This window comes from Artemia sp. Qi Xiang Cuo, chromosome 2 (assembly GCF_049724085.1).
Source record: "Artemia sp. Qi Xiang Cuo chromosome 2, ASM4972408v1, whole genome shotgun sequence".
NCBI lineage: Eukaryota > Metazoa > Arthropoda > Branchiopoda > Anostraca > Artemiidae > Artemia > Artemia sp. Qi Xiang Cuo.
Window position 1 is genome coordinate 79,363,798 of NC_142795.1, and position 21,387 is coordinate 79,385,184.

At 34.8% G+C, this 21,387-nt stretch overlaps 1 protein-coding gene across 1 annotated transcript in view; it reads left to right on the top strand.

The window, feature by feature from the left end:
* The window catches only part of LOC148955654 (SAM pointed domain-containing Ets transcription factor-like), a 69,264-nt gene that overhangs the window by 32,337 nt on the left and 15,540 nt on the right, over window positions 1-21,387 (top strand). Inside the window, exon 4 of the mRNA XM_089103319.1 lies at window positions 14,717-14,871. Within this exon, the coding sequence (XP_088959445.1) occupies window positions 14,717-14,871 (155 nt within the window). The remainder of the gene's footprint in view (window positions 1-14,716; window positions 14,872-21,387) is intronic.

Here is a 21,387-nt window from a genome sequence, read left to right on the forward strand (position 1 = left end):
GATCAAAAACTCCAGTTTTTTCCCCAAAAATACAGAAACTGTTTTTCTTTTTACTCTAGTCGAGCTAGTATAATTACTGGGACATCAGTGACAATTTTGAAAATGACTTTTTTATAATTCCATGGAAAAAATGTGTCCCACTCTTGACAAATTTCGATAAGTATCGGTATTATTGCTTCTTTGAAATAAAGAGGCACTTGTTAATTATACGGAACACACCCAAGAAGGACAGTTATGTTAATCCTGATGAAATATACCAAAATATGATGAAAATGAAATACTTTAGTTCATATAATAATATTATTTGGGCTATATAGTTGCACATTAGGGAGGTGTGGGGGTAAAGTAACCTATATCGTGGAAAATCACTAGACTTAGGAGAAATCAATAGTTTTAGAACGAAAATCACTATAAATGACTAGCTAGAAAAAAATCACTAGGCAGCATAAAAAATCACTAGAAACAGTGATAAATCACTAGGGGTGGCAACCCTGCGTTGTAGACTAACAGGTTTTAACTGATGTTAGCAATATCACTTTTCACATGTGTCCTGGATTTTAGCACAGTATCCTCATTTTTGTCCCCATACACATAAGTGACCATCACTCGAAATGGGTTGATAAAGTGGTTAAAAACATTTAATTCGTTTATAAATCAATTATTCAAAAGTAATATATTCCAAATATGTTTTTTTATAGTCAGAAAGATTCTCCTCCATCGTTTTAAATAATAATATGTTTATTGTTAATAGTTTCAATAATTTTAGATAATATAAATAAGTAACAGGATTTATTTATATCAGATTTTTTTTTAGAATTTATCCTGGAAAGGTTTCTTGGTTTTGGGGAGAAATAACCCTTGTGCCTCTCTTGTACACGTTGCTCTTTCTTTTTATATTCTATGTTCCCAAAAGTAACCAATTATAAATTATTTTATAGAAAATAGACATATTTTAAAAGGGCAAGGGATTTAGAAAAAAACAAACGAGACTAGAAGCGATAAAATAGCACTGTTAACCTATTCCAGTTCAGCAAAAGAAAAAAGACAATAATAGTGCAAATTCTACTCTCTTTGTTTCCTCAACCTTCGTAGTTTATTTATTTTCACCCCGAAGAATATCCAATTCAAAGAAATGGGATGAAAGGGAATATTCCACATTTAAGCCATATTTTCGACATCAATTCCAATGAAATCGTGAGAAGACTCTATAAGCAAGTTGGTTTCTCAAATGGGTGGTGATTCCTTGCGTTTTGGCTGAGGTTTTGGCAGTAAAATGTCTGATGGAACCGGGGCTTTACCCATCTGAAAAGTTGGATTTGAGCCAGATCAGTAATCTTCATGTCAGAAATAAACCAACAGATTAACTGTTGATAGTTGATATCGTCCATCACCTGCAGAAGAGGTTTATTTGGTATACCCTGCATAGATTAATAAAAAATACAAGGCCAGATGGACAGGGTTTTATAGAACTTGATTTCGTCGTTTCTGATTTCGCCAAAAATTTGGGTGATGGATGCTTATCAAGTTTTAAAAATATTAGGTTTTTCGACGCCGAATTTTCATTTGTGCCGAAAACATGACTGACACTCCTTAGGATTTGTCCCAGTATCTTGAGATTTAAGTCTTGATTCTGGGATCTTCGGAGAATCATAATACACATGACCTAGAAAAAGCATGTAATGCTTTTTCTAGGTCATGAAAATTTTTCTAGGAAATTTTTTCTAGGAAATTTTTGTAATGCATGTAATGCATTTTAAAATTGTTTAATTTTTGGGATATTTTTTTTTTCAAATTTTGAGACTCTTGGAAGTGAAACTTGGGATATCGTTGAATTATCAGAGGCAGGCCTGATTGAAATCTGTGACGAATTTTCGTAAGGCAATCACACTATTCCTTATTTCTAGTGGTTCTCCCAGTGAGGGGTGGTGGTCAGAGGGTCAGGTCGTCCCGTGGCGCAGCCTTTGAAGGGACGCCAAACTTAGTACTTACGTTGATGTAGTAATGGTAGGGGGGGGGGGGACCGAAGTTGTCCCTAACTGCTGAAAACTAGATACGCCTCTGCTTACTTCTGGAGGCAAATAGACCCACTTTTTAAACTTAAAGCTTGCCAGGGGCAAAGACAGCGATGTCAATTTATGAACATTTATAGGAGAGAGTACATTTTTTTCGAAATCTATGGAGACAATTTTGCTTTTTTTTTGTTTTTTAATTTTCAATGAAAATATCCAAAGAAAAAGAATTTTAATGTGAATGTCGATAAAGTTGTTTTCAAAATCCAGGGTAGGGGGCATGGGCGTAGGGAGGGAGGGGCCAGGGGGGCAGCTGCCCACCCCCCCCGCCCCCTAGACCTTTAAATTTACATTAGATATGGCTGAAAAAGCAGATGGTTGGAAAAGTAGTTGATAAAAGGCCCTCCATCACACTATCGACTGCCTCCCCCTAGACAATATGCTGCCTACGCCCATGGTAGGGGATAAGCAAATACAGAAGGGGAAGAGCATGGGAAACTGATAAGAATAGAAAAGTTCGGTTATGAAAAAAAGCACCAGTGCCATCTAAAACTACTTAGCAAAACCCCAAAGCTATCAACGTTTTTAAATTCAATTCTGCACCGATAACAGCAGTCGACAGTACGACTGCTGCTTGTTGGGTTTTCGTTACCTGAGTGAAATCGAGGTTTTGGATCATTACCTGGCCGTAGAGTTATCTATATTTGAGTAGTTTTTTTCTTATCTCCATTGTTGTACCAAAAGCGTTCTGGTAAATTTTTTAACGTGAACATTTCAATCTTGTTTTATTCCACTGCTTAAGGTGTTAGTAGTTTGTATTAAAGTGTGTAGTTCGCTACCAGTTTCAACGAACAATTTCTGTTACGCACTTGTAGTTTTTAATTGCTATTTATCTTGTTTTAAAACCGCAGAGATCTGTTCTATTCAGTTTTGTACTAGCTTTGCTCAGGGGTGTGGAAACTGGGGTCAGTGCCGGATCCAAAGGGTTGAGGGAGCGCCCCCCTGACGTAGTCTAAAGTAGTCCAAGTTACTTAATTAACGCAAGTTTGCGTTAAATGAACTTGCTCCTAACGCAAATTTATCTGATCAACCTATTTTGTCCTCCCCCCGTAAAAAATCTCGGATCCGCCCCTGACTGGGGTGCTAATTTTTTGTAAGGTGCGCAAGAATGTTAAAAGTTTTCCTGTATTTCGACAAGTAAATCATTATTGGTTCTATTTAAATAATCCTCTGTAAATTTATATACATTCAGTTAATTTTTTTCCTTTTTGTATCAAGGATGTTTTGGCAAATTTTTCAATGTGAATATTTGCAATTTTTTTAGCCTTCTAATAATGTAAATACATATGAAAAATGTAATTTTCATATATTAAGCTCAATTTTCTTGGCTGGTGCGGGGAATGGACATCTCACTAGAGACTATGCATAGTAGTATAGTATATTTGACACGAAAAATTGCAGGGCCATGGGCACAAAAAAGACATACATCATACATTAACATCATACAAGAAACATCATAACATAATAACATCATCATAACATCATAGACATCATAGAAACATCATAAACATCAGAAACATCATAACATCATAGAAAGACATTAACATCATACAAGAAACATCATAACATCATCATAACATCATAACATCATAAACATCAGAAACATCATAAACATCATAACATCATAGAAAGACATTAACATCATACAAATACGATTAAATGATCCAAGTTAAACGTTTGATCAAAACGATTAAAGCACAGAAAACCATTCAAAAACACTAATACAAACAAACGAACAATGACATCACATGACACTCTCACGATGGTTTATACCTAGATGAATAAACCGTGCCAGATTGTTAACACTTATAAAACACCCATTTCCCAGCAATTTTTACAGCCAAGGCTTATTCATCTCCTCCACTTCAATAATTTCCCTTCTCAAGACCCTTCACACTTCCCCAGAAAAAACAATAAATTTTCCTCCCACTCTCCACACATCGGGCAACTGTATGTGGCCGTACTAAAAAAAAAACAAAAAAAACAAAATAAATAACTCAAGAGTGTTCTTTAAAATTCATAATATTTGCTGTTAGTGTCTATGAATGAACTTGTATTGGAAGATAACGAGTAAAATTCGATAAAACACCAAAATTTACGAATTGTTTTTGGAAAATGCAAGGAATTATAGGAATTAAATTAAACCTTTAGGTTGGGGGGGGGGGGTCAAAATCTCCCAACCCCTCTATGCACTTTTCTGCAAGAACAACTTTTCCATGGAAAAATTACAAATTGGCACTCAGGATGCACATTCGTTTGCGCATGCATATCAAAGCTTACAGAGATTAAACCGCAAATATACTAGTAATTCCATTCACATCATAGTCAAATAGGGTTCATTACCCATCACGATCAACAAAGGAGGCTGTGACCCTTAGTCTTGATTGCTGACTACCGATTTACTAGTGCTATATAGTAATAACCCCAATAAATATTCGACCTGTGATATCTAAGAATTGTCTATGAATAAATCCTCATTCGCCTTTAGGTATCTCATATGCCTTTTTGATTATTTTAAGTGATAAAATGTCACTATCGTGACTGCACCAACTGTGATGAAACAAAAATCAGAATTTCATACCTCGTGACTTTTTTATATTTACTACCTTATCATGAAAAAATTACTGACGTAGCTTGTTGGAAAATTTATTTTTGACAAGATCTTTTTCCCCTCGTTACTTTTATTGTTGTTTCTATTTTATGAGTCTTCTTTTGAATATATGATGCTTATGAAAAACCCATATCTTTTATCCGTTATTGCAAGTTCGTGAGCACAGAACTTAAAAGAAGCCTAGAGTTTAATGACAAAAGACTCATAATGCTTGTTCAGCTTCCATAGCCTGTATGAGATCATTGTAAAATATCTAAGGACACTGTTTACCAGATTCTGAGGTGCAATAGGACGCTTAGTAATGTTGCATTTAATCGAGTAGCCTTTTTTAATCCGTATCTATAATTTGAGCCCCCCACCCATCAAAATTTAAAAAAAAAGCTGTTTGTATCTTCATTGAAAAAAAAAAGAAATAGAAAAAAATTGAAAAGCGAAAAAATCGATGAAATTGCAACAACTGAATTGTTGGCGGTTTAAGTTTACCATATGAGAATAGGTTTAGAAGTCAATTTTAGGAAGATTAAGTCACTTTATAAAGACTAAGTTTACCTATCTGTAAACATGAAATATGCCGTCGTAGCCTATAGTTACATATGCTAAGACAGATGGACCGAGTGAATGGATTGAGGCAGCAAAAAGTTGATAAAGTGAGCTTTTTGCTAGCCAAAAGGCCCACAAAGCTGAATAATGAGGTGGGTGGGTGACCCACCCACCCACTCAAGTGGTGGGTGACCAAAAAATTCACCAAGTGGATAGTTTCTCTTACCTTGCCTGCATTTAAAGTAAGGATGGTGGGCACACTGAAAATCTAAAAACTAGAATAACTGAGGCATTGTTTGTTCTTTCACAGTAAAAAAGGGTCTGAAAAACTAGAAAGATAAGTTTACGAACATTAATTATGATACTGAAAATGATGATAATGAGAGTGGTTATGTACGGTTCTGAAATGCCGATGCGTCGAAAGGTTGAGTAAGGTTTTTTGTATGTTTTCTAGAAGAATTGCTGAAGGATGATTTCAGGCATTCGTATACGATCCCTATAGGGCTATAACTGGTTTCTATAGGGCTTTCTAGGGCTATAATGAAACCTTAAGACGGTTAGGTCACAATTCAAGGATGAAGCATGATGGGTTGTCAAAAACTGTGCTACCTACATATTAGCCTTTCTGGAGCCCAAAAAGCAAGACGTCTTCGAAGAGGATTAAAAGAGCTCTTAAGAGGTAGAGGTAAGAGGTAGTATAGAGTGCAGCTCGGAACAGATTGGGGAGGAGGAGGATGCTCAGTTGTGTAAGCTCAATGCGTATTGGTGATGCGTTGAGTTTTAAAATTAGTAGTAACTATTTGATTACCCCAGTTGGTCAGAGTTCAGGTAATTACCATCCTCCTTCCCTCGAAGGGCAAAGGTTTTGATGTTCTGCAAAATATTATTTTTAGATTGAGCAAGAAGTTTTACTATCACTGCCATGCATTTTCGCGCGTCATTGCAAGTAATTTGTCTGTTATTACAGGTTCGTGAGCGCTATACTCAAAAGCAACCTCCTGTCTTTTGACTACTCATAATGTTTGTTAGGATTTACCACCAATATGAGATCATAATGCTTGATCAGCTCAAAATCGTATATGAGATTACAGTAAAATATCTAAAGGCACTAAGTTTAGCTAGTTTTGATATTCCTTTTATATATACTATATGATGCTTATGTATCGTGTATTCCGTTGCTGTGAAAATTAAGATTGCTTACCAGATTTTATGATGGAGAATAAGGGTTCTATTCAATTTAAAACAAGAGAAACTATTCCCATTATTTACTTCGACTTAGTTCCTCCCACGCCGGCTGGTGCAAAAGGCAACAACGGTGCCTCTCCACAACGATCTCTGAAGAGTTTGCGGTCATAGGTGTACCAGAGATGCACCCGCCAGTGAAGCCTTCCTCTCTAGGCATTGGTCGAGCGACGCTTTTTACCGTCCACGCCTTCTAACGCCGGGGAGAACCCAACACCAAACACAATGGGGGGCCTGCCATCGCCCATACTAGCCATATTGCCTCCACCATATCTACTACTACTTCGTATTTTCTCAACTATCAATGGTTGCTTTGCTTTTTTCACGTATGAAGGTGTTCGTAAGTTTATCAGACCAGTGAATACTCAGAATGCGCGGGAGGTAACTATTTTTGAAACCCTTTATTTGTTTTTCAAGCTTTTTTGTCAATGCCCATGTCTCGCATTCATACATAAGTACTGAGAGAACATTGTTATTAGGAAGTCGGAGTTTGGGCTTTAGAGAGTATGTAATGTTTTCCCATACTTTACTTAGTTTGGCAAAAGCATTGCCTGACCCCCAATTCGTATAGTGATTTCGCCCTCCAGACCTCCGTCAGAATTTGTGAGGATCCCAAGATACTTAAATTCTGCCACCTTCCAGTGTTTTCACTCGTCCGGATTTTGCAGGGCAAGTCAGATTTTCGACCCCTTGCCAGGAAAAAAAAAATTATTTCCAGGAATCAGGAAATTTACCGGATTTTCGGTCTCTCGTGAAATTTTTTTTTTCTTTTTTCACCCATTTGCCGCGGCCATTCTTTCAATTTCATAATCCGGACCTGATCTGCTCAGATCTCATTTTATTCTGTGGTCTGGCAAAACTTCCAGTACGAAAACGGATCGAAGTAGCGCGAAGCGAAGTTTAACTTTCGAGCAGGCAGCGTGGTTGTGAGCTCATTAATATTTTGCTGGGAATTTTAATTGTTTTGTTTGTCAGTCTGGTTGACACTGTTTTTACAGGTAAGCAAAGCAAACTAACTTAGAAACTGAAGCAACTTTGGGTTTTTTCTTGGTGCTGTTGACCAGTTTTTAATCAGTTGAAGAGCTTTATCCTGATTCTGTGAAGGATGAGGGGTCTGTGGTGGTTGGGGCAGGGTTGGTAATGCTCAAGGCTGAGCATTTGTTAGCTACCACTAGCTAAGGGACGCTGCACAAGCAACATATTCTGTTGTGTGCCCAACTTTTCTCTTGATTTTTCTCCTACAATAAAGATGTCTTACCAATCAATCTTATTATCAAAAATAAAATAAAAGCATGAAGAATAGCCTGTTTTTCTGAGCATTTTCAATCAAATATCTGGGAGATTTAAGGCCATTCCGGTGTAACTCGGCACTCATGGTAATAATCCCCTTCCTGTATGACAAGGCTGAAATATTTGCCAACGTCGATGTTCATCAGAGTACACCGCTTCAGTGAAACTCTTGGAATCAGTTTGGCCTAGAAGACATGATTTTGACTAGGTAAACTGGAGCGGTTTCTTGATTGATGGTTCTAAGAAAACTTTCTGAGAAATTCACATTAAACTCCGGCCTGCTCCCCTGCATTGCAAGAAAATTATTGTCTCGTTTCTGTTTGTCATTGTGTCTCTATAACACATGGAGATGATTATCTGGCAATGGCTCAGAGAAGTAATTGGCTCAGTAAAAAGTTGGCTCAGAGATTATCTGGCAATGGCTCAGAGAGGGAATGGCTCAGAGAAGTAACAGCGGTAAAAAGATCCTCAGAGGATGCTTGTGATTACAGTCGACAGAAGCTTATGCTTATGAGGAAACAATTTATCACTAGTTTGCAAATGTCTTGTCCCTGGCTAGAAAATCTGCAGCAATTTGGGTGCTCAAAGGCTTCATATATAGGATTAAAAGTGGTTAGTGTTCATTTCTGTGGCCAGATCCTAAGAGTGCCAACAGAAATATAAGTATCTGGATTGACATTTAGAAATAGATCTAAATAAGAAGTAGAAAAAAATAATATACATTTAGAAGTAGAAAACAATAAGTAGAAAGTAAGTAGATGCCTCCAAAAATAAGTAGAAAGTAAGTGGATAAGTAGATTTAATATTTGGAAGTAGAATAGTCCAAAAATAAGTATTCTACTACCAAAACAAGTAGAAGTGGAAACACTGCGCTAAACCTTCTTTCTTCTATCTGTGCGAGTCCACTTTTTAATAAACAAGGTTTTTGTTTTAGTTCTTTCGATGGAAAATTTGTTGTCTGATTCTGATGTTGAAAATACTTTGTCATATGATCATGAGGAGAGCTCTGGTTATTTAAGCAATGAAGAAAAAAGAGCAAGAGCAAAAGCTAGAAAAAGTGGACCTAGATCTGGAAAAGTTGAAAAGAGACTCCGAAAGAAACAAAAATTCAGACCTGCTTGGCTGCATGTCCCTGAATTTACGTCTTGGCTGAAGAATTATCCTTCTTCAGATGAAAAACCCATTACTTGTATTGTGAGAAGTCTCTAGCATATGGAAAGTCGGAACTGAGAAAACACATGTGGTCTGATTAACCCAAATTGCATGTCAGAAGCCAAGATTCTACAAATCATGGCCCCATACAACTCAATCGCATATTTTATGTATGCAATCACGAATTGGAGGCCCCAAAGGCAAAAATAGCTACATTTATTCTAGAAAATGACTTGCCTTTAAGTGTTGTGGATAGACGTGTGCCAATGATCAAAAGCCTTCCTCCCAAGTCTGTCCTTGAAAAGGTGTCACTTGGGGAACAAAAAGTCATCAACGTGATTCGCCAAGGACTAGGTCCTTATAGCAATTTGTAGCTTATTGACATTTTTTAAGAAAAGCCCCTTTGCACTGATGATAGATGAAACCACAGATGTTGGTATACAGAAACAGCTTGTCGTGGCATTTTGTGGTGTGGGGAAAGTATTGATGTGTAGGTTGACATTTTAAATATCATAGAGTGCTCTGATAGAAGATCTGAGACACTTTTTGGTTAATTGGTGGACTCTCTGACCAAAAGGCAAATACTACTAGAGAACTGGATAACTTTTTGTGCTGACACCTGCAATGCTATGTTCGGCTCTGACAACTCTGTTTTTAAGAGGATTACAGCTCAGTATCCATGGGTCACCTGTGTAAAGTGCAGTAACCACATGATTCACCTTGTAGCCTCTTACGCTTGCAAGCAGCTACCCAAGCAGCTAGAGAGTCTTTGCAGAACCATTTACACTCCTTTTAGTGTCAGTGCCAAACACCGGTCTGACCTGGAGCAGTTTCAAATTTTCACGCAGACAGACATGCGGAGCATCTTAGCACCAAAGATGTGTGTAAATAGGATCTTGGAACAGTGGAACGCTCTAGCGCTGTATTTTCAGCTAGTATCTCTGGAAGACCCAACGCATACTAATGACCGCGCCCTTCAAGCTTTAAAAAACCCCTTACTCCGGATCCAAATGGAATTTCAAAGTTATGTGCTTGTACTCTTTAGCAGCTTCAACTTAGTTTTTCAGAGTGAAAAATCACTTTTCCATCAGTTCAAACCGAAGGTTGAAACTCTTCTCAAAACACTGGTGATGAACTTTATGAAACCCAGTTATGTCCGCAGTGCGGGAACGGTCGCCCTTGAATTGGATCCTCTGCTAGAAGATGAATATTTACCCATGTGCGAAACATACCTTGGTGTTGCAGCTCATGAAAGTCTCGAGACTTTACAATCGAATCATCTTACACGAGCTTCACTGTCGTCAGTACTACTGATATACGAAGCAGCTAGGAAGTTCTACGTTGAAGATAAAAGGCGATTACTTCTGATAAAAAAGCGATTTGTTTTTTAATCAGAAAGTTTTTTTTTAGCTGAACTCGTATATATAAGAAAGGCCTTGGATTCTTCAGCCGCTTAGTTCTTGGTGCGCTTGCTGAAAAAGTACATGATTCGTTGTTGTAATGCAAATATAATTGTTCAGGAGTAGAGGGCGATGCAAGTAACAAGGATCGACGAAAGTGACATTATTGACTTTTGGGCGAGCGTGGCGTGGTTAGAACGCCAGTTAGGGCACCTCGGTTTGAGAGTGTTGTATCGATGGTCAGGTATTTACTCAGTTTACCCTTTTCTATCGCTGTTGTTGAGAGATTTTTCAGCATCGTGAAGAACATAAAAACAGAAAGGTGCAACATTTACAGTCAAAAATCGGCATGAGATGTGCCGAAAAGAACTCGAGTTGGTTGCGCTTGGATAGACAGCTTCTTGATAAAATTAAAATGTGAAATCGAACCCTATAGTTGACGAATGTGATTGAACAAATTAGTCTCGGACTGCTGTCGATAGGTAAAGTAAACTCAGATGGAAAACTCAGCTCAGACTTGGCTCTACAAAATACGAGTCACGGAGAGGAGCCCTCGCCATCCTATCCTCCATTGTTGCACAGCAAAAAAATCTTAGGAGTTGTGACATTTGGCGATTAGTGTGAGATTTCATCTTGTTCAATTTAGTTTATCTATGGTATAGTCTTGAAGTGCTGATGTGTCTAAACCGGTTTTCTCGAAGTCTCTTGTTTTTTTTTTGTATTTTCTACTAGTCCTCTCACATTTGATATGTTTTATTTATCCGACAGTGTTTTGTTTTTTTTTTAAGAAGCTCAGCGATGTAAAAGATTTGCAAACACAAAATCTGTGGTAGTTCGAGGTTTTTGCGATTTGCAGATTTTCATTATACGTACGGAAGGAACCTTACCAAAGGTGAGGTCGAGAATTCACTCAGTCAAAGACTGTAATCCAACTGTAATGAAACTTCAAAATCTTATTTCCCGTCATTCCAGGGATTAGCTATATCCCGCCAGGAAAAATTTCAGGATTTTTCGGTTCTGCCGACAAGAATTTTCAGGATTTTTGGTTGGCGGGACAGGATTTTTAAATTTTCGAAGTGGAAAAACTGTCTCTAGCTCATCAGTTGCCGACCAGGAGTGGAATTAACGTTGTTACGCATGACTTTGGTTTTGGCCATTCCACACACAACCACAGGGGAGGGCAGAAAAATAGTTGTGGCCATTCCCAAAAAGTGTACAAAACGTCCAATTCAGGAAAAATATGACACTTTTCTCGGAAGCAAAATTCTTTCTTCTAACTCTTGACCACGCCTTGAAAACAATTTTGTAGAATTGACTACCATTACAAAGGTTTGTGAGGGAATGGTTTGGGCTTATGGCTTTTTAGGGAATGGGACAGGTTTACAGGGGCAATGAAAATCCCAGAAATCAATATGGTAGTAATTTTAATAAAGCAGTTGGAACCTTGAAGAAGTTTTTTTCGTAGTGATCCTAAGAAACGGTTTTCTTAGACCCAAATATCTGAACTAATAGTCTACCTTACAAGTATTAAAAACAATTTCTGGAAGGGGAGGACATCAGAAAGATCTTAGGGAACCAATTCTCTCACATCCCTCCCTTCCCTGCCTGTAGATATGCCTATTAGCGTTGTCCTTAAAATTCTTAGATTAAATATATATTATTTAAATGAACACATAGCCAGTTGTGGGGGACCCAGATGCCCCAAGAGCTGTTCTGGTTAAGTTGGCCACAGGGTGGTGGCTAGAATTCTGTCCCTGTAAATGTTTAATAAGTTTGTTTGAAATAATGGTAAACCTGCATAGTAAAAGTGGCTGCTCTTCCTAGCAATTAGACAACAAATAAATTTTAGAATTAATTTTACATTTAAAGACTTGACCAGAAGTTTGAATAGTTTTAAACAAGCCCAAGACAAAAATTAAAGAAGAGAGAAGGAGGGGCTGAATTCCAGGTGTCACGGGTGTGGTCACTTCGTAAATTTATGTAATTGGCAACTATACGCCGCTGTGTTAAGAAGTCCTGTTTGACCATACTATAACATAGGGTCATTGTCTTTGAAATATATTATTATTCTGACACGTTGCATAAACCATTAATACGTAGGAAAGGATCCCAAAAAGGCAATATGTTATTGTGTTGATGAATTATGTAAAAAAAAAAAAGCAAAAGGTTTCATTAGGCTTCTATTTGTTGGGACGGGGGTTTTAGATTTCAGGAATCCGGCCAATTGCAGCAAAATCAAGTGAGTTTAATTATTATTGATTCATTGAGTAGCACATATTTAATCAAAATCTTAATAATCAAAACTTGATTAGTTATCCAAAGAACAGCTAGTTTTTGTTTCTAGACTTGTTTTTGTCGGAAGGGTATAAACTTTGGCTTAGTCGTCGTTGAATACTTGTAACTATAGATTGGGTTTGCTCTTTACTAGGCTGCTCCTAAGAGGCAACCGTGATAAAATATGTCATGTGTACGTGTGATAGTACGTGTAAATGTATGTAATACGCTATAATAATCTATAATACTTGCAGTGTTGCCACCCTGGCCAGGAAGAATTTACTAAATCTAATTGGAAATATTTACTAAATCGTATCTGTTTTTACTAAATGGTCAAAAAATTTTTTTGCGCGCACCACCAAGAATCAATTTTAACTTTAGGGTGATAATCAATAAGATTTTCACAATCTTTTTTTCTTTTTCTTTTTTCCTCTTTTCCTCTTTTCTTTCGTTTTCATAGTCTGATTGAAAATCCCGGAAACCTACAAGTTCAAAAATCCTTTTTTAGATACATATATATATATATATATATATATATATATATATATATATATATATATATATATATATATATATATATATATATATATATATATATATATATATATATATATATATATATATATATATATATATATATATATATATATATATATATATATATATATATATATTATATATATATATATATATATATATATATATATATATATATATATATATATATATATATATATCTATATATACATATATACATATATATATATATATATATATATATATATATATATATATATATATATATATATATATATATATATATATATATATATAAACAACAACACACACACACACACACACACACACACACATACACACACACACACACACATACATACAAACACACACACACACACACATATATATACACACACACACAAAAACACACATACACACACACACACACACACATATATATATATATATACACACATATATATATATATATATATATATATATATATATATATATACATATATATATATATATATATATACATATATATATATATATATATATATATATATATATATATATATATATATATATATATATATATATATATATATATATATATATATATATATATATATATATATATATATATATATATATATATATATATATATATATATATATATATATATATATATATATATATATATATATATATATATATATATATATATATATATATATATATATATATATATATATATATATATATATATATATATATATATATATATATATATTCCATCCAAGATATCGGTTATTCGGTAAGTCGTAGTTAAAATAAAAAGCGATCAGTTACCATTGGGTGAGTGATCAATTAATAATCAAATTGATTAATAAATCAAGAGTTTGATTAACTATCAAAAGAACAGTTAAGGGTTTCGGACAATCTTGATCTAGATTTGGGGGGGGGGGAAGGAGGGGTCCCTAATATTAGTTATCCCGTGAATCGCTGAAAAGAAAAAACGTTCATCTTGATCATGATTTTCTTTTTCAAATATGGGAATATACTCAAGTATAGCTCAATGTACCCAAATTTGAAAAACGAATAAAGATTGTTAATTATAAAAAGATAAAAGAAACGATTATGTAGATGTTCTTGGCTGTTTCTGGTCCGATAGTTCTTCTCTCGTGTAGAGAGTTTAGCGTTTCAACTTTTTTCCCCTAAAGCGTGGCATCCAAATAAATCTATCTAGATTAGATTATCCATACATTTTTTTTAGTACCGCTTAGAAAAATAGATTCTAAGCATGAAATTGATGAATCTCCCCATTATTTTTAGTATCTTATATTATAAGATTTATTATAGATTTTATTTATACAAAAAAAAACACCAAATGTTCCGCAACAAGCATCAAATTCTCCCCCCCCCCCTCCGAACACAGGGAAGAAGAACAAAACACAAAAACAAACAAACGACAAAAGTTACAAAGGAAAGAAATAAAACACATTCACGCACATAAACACTAAAAATATCAATCAGCCACTCACCAGTGATACGCACAGGAAACCCAAACGGAGGAAAGTGCCGTGACGAATAAAATCAAACCTTTTTTTTCAGATCCCTATACTTGGAATCGTACAGACGTGATACGATGGGTAAGTCATGTCCAAGAGGAACTGAAGCTGGACCCTGTTCTCCTCCTATCATTCGATATGACAGGGGAAGAATTGGCCAAAATGAATGAGGAAAATTTCAGGTCACGCTTCCCTAAGGTAATTAAATTTAATCATTCTTGGTTCGTCACTGTTAAATATCGTAGTTGTCACGCTTAAAGTTTGCATCTGATTTCATCCTTTGGAGGCAATTGCCACAAACTGTTTGCTAAGCTGTTCTCAAAGGGAGTATCAGCATAGCAATGTATATTTAGTCCCAATTTGGCTTTCCTGATCAGCAACGTCACCTACCAAATCCAATCAAAAATCTAATACCGATAATTTTTTTTACTGTAGTCAGGGTCTTATCCAGGATTTTTTTTTTCATTTGGGGGGGGGATTCAAACCCTCTACCCCCCCCCCCCCCCAAGTACAGCCATGACTATAGTACAAAAATTTAGAAATATTTTGTAGTAGAAACTACATCCTGTATGCAGATTTAGAATTGACACTTACTATCAAGTCTAGTGGGAACAGAGCAGTTTTAACAATTCCAAATCTACCCTCTCATGTGTGTTTTGTATCTTGTATTATGACATTTACATATTATTTATATAACACTAGTTCCTATTTTAACATCACCATAAAATATTCTGTAAATTTCAAATATTTCTCTTTGAGCGTGTTTAAATAGTATGTCTTTTTTTAATTATTACTGTGATTAAAGATTGAAATTGCGGCAAAAACAATTTGAGAGCAACGGAATCATGTTTTTTACTAGATAAAACTATGAATATTATTCAAATTGAATCATACAACAATATAAACAGGATTTATACATACAACAAACTAAGTATTAGAAATCATTCACTTTCTGCTATTAATCAAAACTAAATTATATGTTGTGGCACAAAGAGTTTGTTGTATATACATATAAAACTGAAATGTTATTGTTTGATGCGCATTCATTTTCTACCTCAGCTATAAGTCTGTTATTATTAATGCATAAATAGAAAATATTAAAGAAAAATCTTTATAACATTTGAACACTGTTATCATGAGCTCTGTTAGTTTGAAGAATATTATTACTCATCATAAAATACTAAATTAAAAGCCGAAAAAGAGGGACTAAATTAGTTTGCAACTCTCTACCTAGAGGGCTCTATGAAACAGTCAGGTAAACAAGAAGTGTGCGACTGAGGGTGAGGGCCCCTTAAAGGGTCATTATTTCAACTCTATGTTTCATTTGTGTTTAATTTGTCTTTTTTTGCTGCTTTGAAGAATCTCCGTTTCCATTCCCGAAACATTTCCTGTATTTGTACCTGACTGTAATATACCCTAATTTAATACCCCGGAATTTGGGGAACAGGAATATTCTAAATTGGTCAGCTTTCTGAAGCCCAAGGTAGAATTCTAAATATGACAAATTTCTGGACAGAGAAACCCAAGTTAATTATGGGTATTTGAGTGAAATGCTTTTGAATGTTATAATTAGCTTGACTACCAAATAGCTTGACTACCCCCCCCCTCCCCGCTTATTCCCACATAAGTATTTGCTAAGAGCTTATATAAACTCTTTAACCTTGATATTTCGAAATTAAAATATTATGAAAAGTTTAGAGCTATTTAACTGTAAAAATTATAATGCCTATAATTTTTTACCTTCAAATCGTATTCTTGGCAAACAGCTGGAAAAGATTTGACATCTTAAGTGATGTTTAACTTGAAGAAATTGATTAGCAAGTGTGTGCCAACATTTTCGTTTGGAAAGAAAATCACCTATTTTTATGTTCCTATGTTTATCTTTTTGAGCCAAACAGGTGATTCAATTCGAAAAGTAAAGTTTCGCCTATAAACATTTTCTGTTTTACTATGATTTTCTATGTATTGACTATAGATGCTGTGGATATAAAAGCTGAATATAGAAAGCAGCCTGTTCCAGATATCTTTAATTTTCTGAGTCATTAAATAAAAAAAGGTAGAATTAAAAAAGGAACAAAAATATTGATCCTCATCTTATGAAAAGTATAAAAAAACTTTTGAGATGCACGGAGGAGTTTGGATCGTTCAACTTTTTATTTAAAACCAATATTTATTGCTTGCTCAGAAACATGTCATGTTTTTTATTTGTCGCAGCAAAAGTCACTTATTCTTAAAATTAAATTCGAAACTTAAAATTCGCAAATCTTAAAATTCGCAAAAATCACTTCAAAATGATGATTAAAAGACAATATTGGAAGAAAATTGGAAAAGAGTATGAATTTTCCTCTCTTCTCTATTTAGAAAACTTTCACCATCAATTTTTTTTTTCTTTGACTGAAATATTTACTTCAAAGCAGGTTTTTAATCCCCTCCCCTGGTTGAAGTTTAGTTTAATTGTGTACTTTTTTTTTACTAATATAAGCCGCGTTTTCAGGCTCAGCGGATTCGAACACGGGTTGTTCTCGTCTAGTTTCAAGTTTTTCGTCTAGTTTCAGCGGGTTCGAAGCTTCAACCCTGTGTTTGATACACTAGATGCACTGATGCACAACGCTTAATGCACTAGACGAGAACAACCCGTGTTCGAACCTGCTGCTCCGTGAACAACCCGTCTTTAAACACGGGTTGTTCGCGTCTAGTGCATCAAGCGTTGTGCAGCAGTGCATCTAGTGCATCAAACACGGGGTTGAAGCTTCGAACCCGCTGAAACTAGAAAAAACTAGACGAAAAACTAGAAACTTGAAACTAGACTAGAACAACCCGTGTTCGAACCCGCTGAGCCTGAAAACGCGGCTATAGTTAAAAAATAAACCCATATACATGACCAACCGTCGGCAAAACAAAATCAGGGCTGATGTGGAACAAACTAATGAGAAAATATTGGTCCTTAACTTATCTTGATACTGATCCTACACTATAAGTAATTTCTAAGAACAAATTTTGTCTAGTAAATTCTAAGGCTAAGCATGACAAGATTAGAAAACGCTCAAGCAGGAAAAAAAAACGAGGATATATCCAGCCAGTGGAAACGCAATGCTTATATTTCGGCCGAGACCTCCGCTCAGTCTTCCTCAGTAGAAAAATAATAAAAGACCGTAGCATACTTACCCTTTTCTTCTGCGTGAGTTTTTTCTCATCTTACTATCTAGGGGTTTAGATAGTTTAATATTTTTATTTATTTTATACTTAAAATCGAATTTTATTTTTAGTTATTTGTATCCTTACATATCAGATAGATAGATAGATATATTTTCCATATATCAGTAAAATAATTACATAACAATCTACAAATCCCCACAAAGACTCCATGGCCTGTAGGAGGGGGATTATGAAAAGATCAAATAAACATTAAACATTTAAACGCTTAAGATTTAAACAATACAAACATAACTTTAATATTTAAACATATAAACATAAGCATTTGAACTTTTAACATGTAAAGCATTTGCTTTAAAAAAAAAAAAAAAAAAAAAAAAAAAAAAAAAAAAAAAAATCACTAACTAAGCTTTATCAAACTACAGTGAATCACAACATCTATAAAAAAAAGGAGAGTTCACTAAATAAGCTTTATCAAACTACTGTGAATCACAACATCTAAAAAAAAATAATAAAAAAAAAAAAAAAAAAAAAAAAAAAACTATTGGCAGCAGGCAAGAGTATGGAAAATTAATCACATGAAAACAAAAATTTTTATACAAGTCTGTTGAAGGTGCTAAATGAGTGATATTCTCGAGCCGAATCGGGAAGGGTGTTCCGTGCCAAATGACACGCAGCAAAAGGATTAAAATCGGATCTTATTGTTGGTGTATGGGGAATTTGGATATTTAAAGAACTACAGAGTTGATAATTTGACCGATCAGATACAAAAGAAGACGTAAATCTAAGGGACCTAGGAATATCACCATGGAGCTGAAGAAAAACGAAAGACGCACAGGAAAGAATATAAAGTTTTTTAATATCAAGTAACGGTTTAGTTGCCGAACGATTTACATCCTGGATAAGATTTATAGCTTTATCATAAATATTCGAAAGCGGTTTGAGAAAAGAAGAGAAAGTAGACATCCATATGACTGAACAATAGGAAACAAGAATGAATTAAGCTATGAAATAGGATTCTTAGAATTGGTCCCGGAAATATATGTTTTAGTTTTCTTAGAATACCGAGGTTTCTGCATACCTTCATTTTAATCAAATCCATATGGTGTTTAAAAGATAAATTTTCATCTAGGAGGATACCTAGGAAACGGACATGGCCATCCTTTGGTCTACTAATAAAGCCTTTGGATATAGGAATTTCAGATAATTGAGGACAAGCCTGGGATATGCGAGAAAAAACTAAAAAACTAGTTTTAGAAACATTTAAGGCAAGAGAGTTAGCATCAAACTAAATTGAAACTCTCTCGAAGAGGTACACTAACGTTGTACGAACCTCATGCTCTGTTCTCCCAGAAGTAATAAGGGCGGTATCATCAGCAAAAGTAACAAGAGAATCCGAGGTATGCAAACAATAGTTATGGGTAAGGGAGACTGTTGGATGACATAGACGACAGCAATAAAGAGGATTTTTATTTCCAACTGCAAAAATTAGGTCATTTATATAAATTAAAAACAGTACCGGCCCTAAAACTGACCCTTGAGGGACCCCCTGGTTAGCACTTGATGGTGAGCGAAAAAGTGGATCAACAGAAATTATTCTACCAGACATGAAAGACTTGAACCAATAAAACGCACTACCTCTTACGCCAAGACGAGAGAGTTTAAATAGAAGGAGACTGTGGGTTAAAGAATCACAGGCTTTACGAACAACCAGAAACAAAGCAGCAAGAATCAAATGGGAGTCTATGGCAGAGTGAAGATAATTCAGTAAAACAGCGCAAGCATGCTCAGTAGAATGATTTGCTCGAAAACCAAATTGAAAATCGTGAAAAAAATATTTAGAAGTATGAAAATTATTAAAGCAAGAAGGCATCGCCTTCTCAAATATTTTGCTAAACACGGACAACAAAGAAATTGGCCGATAGTTGGCTGGATCATTTCGTGTCTCCCACCCCCCTTATATAATATGATGACTCGAGCACGCCTGAGACTACTCGGGAAAATACCATGCTGAAAGGAGAGGTTAATAAGTTTTGTTAAGGGATAAATAATGGAAGGAAGTATGAACTTAATTACTTTACTAGGAATATTATCAGGGCCAGACGACGAACAATTTTTCAATCCCATAACAATTTTAGCTATTTCTTTCTCCGTCGCTGGTTCCAAAAACATTGACTTCATACAAGGTGGCCCAAGATAAGACCTGAAGTTGGATCCTGAAGGAGAAGAAGTCAGTGGGTCTTTTTTTTATCTGTCCCTAAAGCTTAATTATTATTTTTTATTTGTTGATTCCTTTAAAATAGGGTTTAAAAGATTATTTTTTTGTGAATTGTCTGAAATGTTTCTGTTCTGATACAACTTTTTGTTTAAAATCAGATCTCTTTTTTCTCTGATACCTTTGTACAAAAACAGTTTTCTTAGTAATGAAGTAAGATTACTTGGGATAGAGGGGGGAAGAAAAACAGTTTTCTTAGTAATGAAGTAATGATTCCTTGGGATAGAGGGGGGAAGAAAGAATGTAATAGAAGGAACTCATTTTAAAAGGTGCATAGGGGAAATTAACAAGTTGAAATGTGATGGAAGGAGATTGAGAAGGAAACAAAATACAAAGAAATCCTGCTGTAAAGGGGAAAAAGACTTTTTTGGGCAGAAAATCGACGTGCTGAGCATTTTTTGCCGTAATTGGACAGTAATTGCTATTTCTCCTTAGCAATAATCGCCTAAGTTGAGTTTCAAACACTGTTGGAAAGGTGATGAATCTTCAATTTTCCACTGCAAATCGAGGTGCTAAAAATTTGAACTTACTGTTGGATATCTTGACATACATTCTTCAACTCAATTCAATCAATCAATTCAATGAGTTTATTTATTTAAAGAGTTTATTAATTATGAGTTTATTAATTGATGAGTTCATTATTGTATAATTAATTTTATAATTTGAATTTATTAATCAATAAGTTTATTAATTATTATAATAAACAGTGAGTTTATTTATTTATTTATATAATCAGTTAATTAACTTTAAATCAAAAGCATAGCGACTTTATATATACAATTCGAGTAGTTGAGGTCAGAAAATCAAGTTTGATGTAACTGAACGAAACTTGATAGCTAAAAATTTCGTGGTTGTAACCCACGTAATTCGAAACTCGTTATATCGAATTACTTGTTAATAATAGTTTTTGCATTTAACTTTAGATTCACGTCTTGAAGGCTCGTCTATGTTTTAATAATAAAATGTTTTATTAATTTAGCCATTATATTAAAGGGTGGGTCAAACTTACATTGTAGGTTTTGTATTTGGTTTTATCGAATTAATATTTACTAAAAATTAAGAGAATTTCAAGTTATTATGATTTTAGAACATGCTACAGTAACGGGACTCATGTGCATAATTAACGTAAATGGCCCTTTCAAAACAAAAAGAAATTGGACCGTTAGTTGCCAAACTAGTAAAATCTTAGGACTCTGACGCCAAAAGAAAAATACAAATAATAAAAAAAAAGACTTAGCCAAGAACTAAAGCTTTAGTTTCCCGGCGTTTTTCACCTGCGTTTTAGC